The following is a 7,258-nucleotide window of genomic DNA, read 5'->3' as shown; positions in this document are numbered from 1 at the left end:
CTTGCTAAGTTAGCTAAGTGTGAGTAATTTGGTTATTTAGAATTTGAGAGCACTAAGTTGTGATTTTCTTTGACATGACTTGGAAGTTAATGGAAGAGCAACACAGAGGCATTTGATGTTAGTTATTTTGATAGTTGTTTAGTGATATTGAATTGAACTGAAGTTACCGGAATGTTTGTAGCATGTGGTCCCGTCCGTGCTGCCTCCAAGCCGAGGTGAAAGGTCAGACTGTCAAACAGGAGGTGGACGAATCCAATTGGATTTATACAAGGGGGATCCCGGATTGTACTAAGCGGGGTAGAGAACAGAGGGGTGTTTGGCTGCTGCCCAAAACAGCAGTTGCACAGATTGTATGTTGAAATCTCAGCCAATCATATGAATCATATGGCCAACAATGAGAGGACAGACTGAAAAACTTTGAAAAGATAATTTCATTGTGTCTGGCCTAGTAGCTCAAGACTGACGCAGCTCTGATCGGATACCCGCCTCCAGGGCCCTCCACAGCTCTTCATCGGCATGCTGCCTGAAAGGATCCAGGTTCTTCCTCGCGGTGTCGGTGAACAGCACCGGGTCCTGCAGCACACGGAGCGACAGACGCGCTGAAACCACAAGCTGCGCTTCCTTCGCATCCCAAACATCCTTCATTTCAATAACAGCTGCATTACACCGCAGTAAAGCCACTGTCATTACAAGAGTCTGAGCCAAATACCTCTGTCCACCTGGACTCCCGGACTCCATCCAGAGAGCGGAGGTTCAGCACCTTGATGCAGCTGAGGTACAGCTGCTTCTTGGTGCAGGAGCTGAAAGCTGCCCAGACACAGAGAGAGAGAGAGAGAGAGACAGAGAGAGAGAGAGAGACAGAGAGAGAGACAGAGAGAGAGACAGAGAGCGAGAGAGACAGAGACAGAGAGACAGAGAGAGACACAGAGACAGAGAAACAGAGAGAGACAGAGAGAGACACAGAGACAGAGAAACAGAGAGAGACAGAGAGACACAGAGAGAGAGAGAGAGAGAGAGAGAGACAGAGAGAGAGACAGAGAGATTTTTTTTTTTGATTTTTAGAAAACACATTTATTTTCTAATAAATAGAACAATATCAACAGAACATAATCCTCAGACAAAACAACCAACATGGTTTATAAAAATCTCATAAAAACACAGAGTTAAAAATCAGCTTCCCCTCAACAATAGAACAGAGAGCTGCAGTGAAACACCACTGAGACAGAAACCCCTCAACATTATTCATGAGTAAGTAAAATCTGAAGTCTGCTGTGATTCTGGCTTTCACCAACGACTTAAACACTGACAGCAGCTCCCCACCTGAAACACCTTCTACTTTGTTCTTCCTGCTTTTATAAATGGACAGTTTAGCCTGTCCCACTACAAAGTTCAACAGCTGCCACTTCTTTGCATTTTCTTTTTTGTAGCCAGCACCAAAAATAAAAGCAGTTTCACACAAACTCTCACCACAGTTTAAAAACAAAGTTTTCAGAGTCTCAAACAGAACTTCAAGTCTTTTACATTTTAGGAAAGAGTGAAAAACAGTTTCTGTTTCCTGACAGAAAGGACATTTAAAAGACACTGTGGGGTTGATCTTATAGACCAAGCTGTTGACAGCCAGCGCTCCCTGCAGGATTCTCCACTGCAGATCACCTGACCTCGTTTAAAGGCGGTTTATAAAACAGCCTCCACACCGGTTTACAGCGATCCTGCACCTTTAATTCCCTTCTCCACACATTGTCTGTTCTACCACTCAACTTTCTCTTGTTTAAAGCTTGTACACAGTATTTATACAGAGCTTTACCATTGAGCATGTAGAGGTCTGCAGGTGCAGCATGTTTATAGACCAACAGTGGTCCAGTCAGTCCAGTGTGGTCTATTTTAAGACCCAGTTCAGGAAAAGGGTCCGTTCCATCAGGAGTGTCTATTCCAGAACAATAGTCCTTTATCATTCCTGATTCTTCTTCACTCAGTCTTTTAGTCCATGTGTTTAAAATGTCTCTGGTGTGACGATGTGACCTCAGGCCCAGTAGAGAAGCTACTGCCTCTTTGTTGTAGAGTCCTGGACCTGCAGCGTCCACTATGTGTCTCAGCTTCACTGTCCCAGCTGAAACCAGACGCTGGGTGAGACCAGGTCTACTGTTGTCCTGAACATCCAGTCTGGCCCTGTGGATTAGAGGCTCCTCCACGAGCCAGTACAGTGAAGCTGCAGGTGTCAGTCTGATCCATTTAAAAAGAGGCCATGCTCTAAAAAGTCCCTGATAAAATGGATTCAGATCACACACACTGACTGAGTTCAACAATTCTAGATCAACTTTCTATCACAGCCGTGAAATACATGTAGGAGTCCACACATAAATAAATACAGACACTTGTACAGTCACACCTCAGTAAAACAGCTGATTACACGGAGTCACTTCAATAATAACATTGCTCAATTCTAACAAGCATGTTGAAAACATTCAAAACCCGTGAAGGTCGACCTCTGACGTCAGGACGCCGTCTATGTGGATCTCTCCCTGCGGCTCAGCCAGGCGGAACAAGGCCGACACCAGGGAGCTTTTCCCGGCGCCCGTTCTCCCCACGATCCCGACCTGACGCAGCGGGAACACACGGACATGAAACCGGCACATGCACTGACATCATGTGCGTAAACTCACGAGCTCGAAACCGGCCGTCACGTCTCACCTTCTCGTGCGGTTGGAGAGTGGCGCTGATGTCTCTTGAGTTCACCCGGTTGAAGGTCACCGGTCCTCGGCTGGGCCAGTCGGCAGGAGGACGCTTCTGGGTCTCCCAGGGTGCCTCGCTCTTCAGCTCTGTGCGCTCCACCACCCGCTCCACCGAGGTCATCTGAGGACATAAAGAGGTTGATTGAGTCCCCGCACCGACCCTCCGGCTCTGACTCGACCCCCCCGGACCGGCGGCTCCGTCCTCACCATGTTCTCCACCTCCGCGCTCTGCCTCACGCTCCACTGGAAGTTTCCTATCAGCGTCACGGCGTAGGTCAGCACGAGCCCCACCTCTCCGGCCTCAAGCCCTGACACACACATGAAGACAAAGACATGTTGATACAGGACATTTTTACATTTTGATGTTTTAGTAAGTAAGTAAACAAACAAACAATGTTGTGCCCTTAAACTTCCACCGGATGTTTGAAGAAACACAAAGAGGCTCCAAAAATAAAACAACCAATAACTACACAAACACTGATTTCTAACAACAACAACAACACAACATAGTATACTGTCTCGTCATTACCTCTGGTAAATAAGCACTATTGTGAATTGTGTAATGTAGTTACCTGTCATGCCTCCTTAGATATACTTTTTACAGTCTATGAAAATGTTTGTTGTCTGAGGGCTGCTACAGGTGTTCAATGTCGAGACCAGTAAGATACTTTAATAGATGCTGACAAAGTAAATCATTTTTGATTTTATTCATTTTTATCCATGTTTTGAGCAGAGATGCTCATCATGACATCTTCCTTTTGTCAATGTTATTTATACACGTTTTCTGTCCAGGCTGCTGACTGAAGAGAGAAAACGGGCCAGAGAAGACCTGAAGTGCACACAAACACAAACACCATGAAATGTGGTGTCAAATTCCTGACTAAAGAACTGCAGACCGTCCTTCCCTCTGGACCCTTTGTTTTGAGTTTTCTTTGCCTTTTCCAATATTTCCTATCAATGATATCACCAGTTAGGATGTTTGAAAGTCAACACGGAAGCTTGAGCATGTGGGGCTAACTCAGCCTGCCAAATTAGCTAACTGTGAATAATTTGGTTATTTTGAATTTGAGACTACTCACTTCTGATTTCCTTTGACATGACATGGAAGTTAATGGCAGAGCTACACAAAGGCATTTGATGTTACTTATTTTCATAGTTGTTTAGTGATATTTCAATGAATTGAACTTACCCAAATGTTTGTAGCCCGTGCTCCCTCCAAACCAAGGTGAAAGGTCAGACTGTCAAACAGGAGGCGGTAGAATCCAATTTGATTTATAGGAGGGGGAACCCGGATCGTACTAAGCGGGGTAGAGAACAGAGGGGTGTTTGGCTGCTGCCCAAAAAACAGCAGTTGTGCAGGTTGTATGTTGCGATGTCAGCCAATCATATGAACTTTTAAGGGCCGACACTGAGAGGAAAGACTGAAAAACAATGAAAAGATCATTTAATTGTCTCTGGCCTAGTAGCTCAAGGTGTAATAATCTTTCTTCTAAGGAGTCTAAGATTGGTGGTTAAGCTCTAACAGGACTTAGAAGTGCTGAGAAAGATGATTCTTTTCACCTCTGACCAAGTGGCTGGGTTGGAGGGCTACTCTACAGACTGAGAGGTTGTGGGTTTGATTCTCACTTGATCTTAATACTTTTCAGAACAACACCCAGAGGAAAGACTGAAAAGCTTTGAGAAAGACACTTGTTTTGTCTGGCTTGGTGGCTCAATGGGTTAGATGCACAGGAATTTTGAGGCCATGGGTTCAAGCCCAGGCCAGTCCATGAACTTTCAAGGCGAAACTACTGCAAAACAAATATTTTTAATTTTGATACTTTAAGTATATTTTACCGATTATACATCTGTACCTTTACTTAAGTAGGATTTACACTGTGGTATCAGCACTTCACCTAAAGTAAAGGATCTGAGTACTTTTTCCACCCCTGCAGAACAAGCCCTACAGGTATTTTATTTACCCCTGGATGGATGTGGTCCACCTTGTATTCAGTGTAATGCAAAATAATTTAACCTATAGCACAGATTATTAGAATAACACAGGACACATGAAGATCTGAATTCTGCATAAAACACAAAGAAAGACATAGTATCTGTATGTACATTCAAAACTTTATTATGGAATACAGTGTAGAAAGCGTTTTCCCAGTCAATGCAAATGGCCTGCACAATATTACACAGTGGAAAACAAAACCAATATATAACCCACAGAAAAAGATAGAAAGAAAATCCTGCTTCCTCTTCTACTCTACTGCCCTCTGTTGGGCTTCGAATGAGCACCCTCTGAAAACCACGGACCCACCCCACTGCACCCTCCATATATATATATACTCATCATTTCTTCACAGATCTTACTCCATTAGATGCATCAACAGAGTGAGAGGTCACGCTGTATTTCTTTCTGTAATGTTGAGATGATGACAAATCTTTAACATGAGCTGACTGTATGAAGATGAACGGGGGGATTCTTGCCTACAAGCTTGAATTTACCTTGGACTAATATTTGATCCCTGCTTTAACATCCTTGCCCCGACTCGCTCTCAGCTCTCGACGGTGAACGCCTATTATCTATATACAGACTCCAGTGCTGTGCCTCTGAGGAGTCAAGTGTGCGTTGATGGCAGAGAGGTGAGCATGCCTGAAGGGACAGGAAGACGAAGGAGGGCGGGAGGGGAAGGGAGGTACTGGGGGAAGTGAAAATCCATTATATATACAGACTGCCTGCCTGGCTGGCTATCCATCCGGAACTGCAAGTCATTTCCTCTCTACCTCACTCTCCTTCCTCCTTCCTCCTCCCCCTCCTCCTCCTCCTCCTCCTCCTCCTCCTCCTCCTCTCAGCACTTCACCTGTTCTAACAGCAGAAAGCAAAATGATTACAAAACGAAAGAGAAACCGCGTCGGCTTACAACTGGACGAAACACCAGACTGAAAATGACAAAAGCACACACACGCAGAGATAATCCAATCCCCTCCCCCATCCCGACTTCACACATTTTTCCATCTCCCTTCCCGCTCCCTATAACCCTCACCCCCATAACAGGCCCTTTTCAGAAAACACAAATAACATGAACCCAACAAAAAAAAAGCAAAAATTAAATAGGGTAATGTCTGAAAGCCCCGATGCATGAGGGTTTTTAACACAATATATTTCAGTGAATGAGAATCAAATACAAATAGAGATGAAGCCAGCCCCCCTCCTGTAGCTTCAGGAACGTAGCATGGTATTAAAAAAATAATAATAAGAGAAATGACAAACACACTTAAATTCCAAAATCACAGATCTCATTTAAATGTGTATTTTACATGATATCAAAGCAGAGCCTGTTCATCTAGATTTATATATATTTTTCATCATTGTTTGAAGTCACGTGATCACGAGAAGATACTAAATGTACAATCTTGCTAGAATGACAATCTATACGTGAGAAAGGATCTCAAGAGAGAGCAGCGTTAAGATCTTGGTTTTTTTTTTTGTTTTTTTTTTTGTTTTTCCAAATCCTGTTGTCATTGTTGTCATGCACTACATAGGAACAGCTAAGACTTGAGCATTACTTCAGCAACATTACACGCAATTTAAAAAAAGGACTTTACATTGGCTGATTTTTTTTTTTTCTCCGTTTTCATTCTTTTTTGAAAAACAAAACTGGAAACGATAGAGAAAAACTCTAAAATAAAAACAGCTCATTCAGAATACATAGTTACTACTGTCGTCATCAACATATTCATTATCATCAGCATTTCCAAATATCCTTAAGAGCCTTGTGTGACTTAACACAGCCCAGCTGTCGTAAGAATGCACAAAGAAAAGAGGATGGAGGGAGGGATGAAGAAGGAGGAGGGGAGGGAGAGGAGGCTCACTTATACTCCAGTGTAGACTGTAGAGTGAGTGCAGTAGTGGTGCAGTAGGAGGGGAATCACTGGGCCTCGTTTACAAAAATCCTGTTGCTTGATTTAAATATATTTCATTCTATGATCATTACAAAGAACATGATAGAAACAAATGAATATGTCTACATGTTGAATAATGTTTTGAAATGACTGATTGATTCATCTGCAGGCAACCAGTTCTTGTAAACGAGGCCCAGGTTCAGCGTGTGCCTCTTATCCTACTGATCAGTGGTCAGATTTGCCTACACTAAATCCACAACTAAAACTTTCCCAAGCCAAAAAGAAACCCCAACTATACACTGGCCCTGAATCAGTGTGGAGAGAACCCACTTCTTTCCCCTATGGGTGGGTTTGTTTTGATGCACTGGGCGGGGCCTTTTTCCATACATCAGCAGGCCCAGACGGAGCAACATATAAAACACCCTTTTTATTTTTTAATTAAAAGGGGTCTTGCTCCAATAAAGTGAACAAACTTGGTGCAAACTGGCTTGGCCACAGTGTCCGCCCAGGCGAGAATGAAAGAAAACCCCTGGCTACAGTCGCTCCTTATGCTCGTAACTGACTATTTCAGTCACTCCATGATGTTAGCCACACTGCCTTTTAGAGACGTGGGACTAGTCGGAGAGGGTGGGGGGATGGAC

The 7,258-nt window shown here is 43.7% G+C and overlaps 1 protein-coding gene and 1 long non-coding RNA gene across 4 annotated transcripts in view; one reads left to right on the top strand and one right to left on the bottom strand.

Moving 5' to 3' along the window:
• The window catches only part of LOC111646175 (ATP-binding cassette sub-family C member 4-like), a 5,091-nt gene extending 1,091 nt beyond the window's left edge, over positions 1-4,000 (bottom strand). Inside the window, exons 1-3 of one of the 3 annotated variants that reach the window (XR_015436417.1) lie at positions 3,919-4,000; positions 2,689-3,037; positions 168-807 (exon numbers count right to left, since the gene is read on the bottom strand). Coding sequence is in view for 1 of the 3 variants with exons in the window: in XM_023395606.2 (XP_023251374.2) it covers positions 2,463-2,594; positions 2,689-2,850; positions 2,937-2,939 (297 nt within the window). In the remaining 2 variants the exon portion in view is untranslated. Of the gene's footprint in view, positions 1-167; positions 808-1,047; positions 2,595-2,688; positions 3,038-3,918 lie in introns of those variants that run through there. The other 2 variants (XR_015436416.1, XM_023395606.2) reach the window with 2 other exon arrangements.
• Positions 2,866-3,923, top strand: LOC111646176 (uncharacterized). The gene is made up of 2 exons (XR_002759942.2): positions 2,866-3,003; positions 3,522-3,923. It is a non-coding gene; the product is annotated as an uncharacterized LOC111646176 (long non-coding RNA).
• Positions 4,001-7,258: the final 3,258 nt, after the last annotated feature.

Source organism: Seriola lalandi, unplaced genomic scaffold, assembly GCF_002814215.2.
Source record: "Seriola lalandi dorsalis isolate HSWRI2012SDOR001 ecotype SW California unplaced genomic scaffold, Sedor1 jcf7180002054966, whole genome shotgun sequence".
NCBI lineage: Eukaryota > Metazoa > Chordata > Actinopteri > Carangiformes > Carangidae > Seriola > Seriola lalandi.
This window is presented reverse-complemented; position numbering and strand designations above follow the sequence as displayed.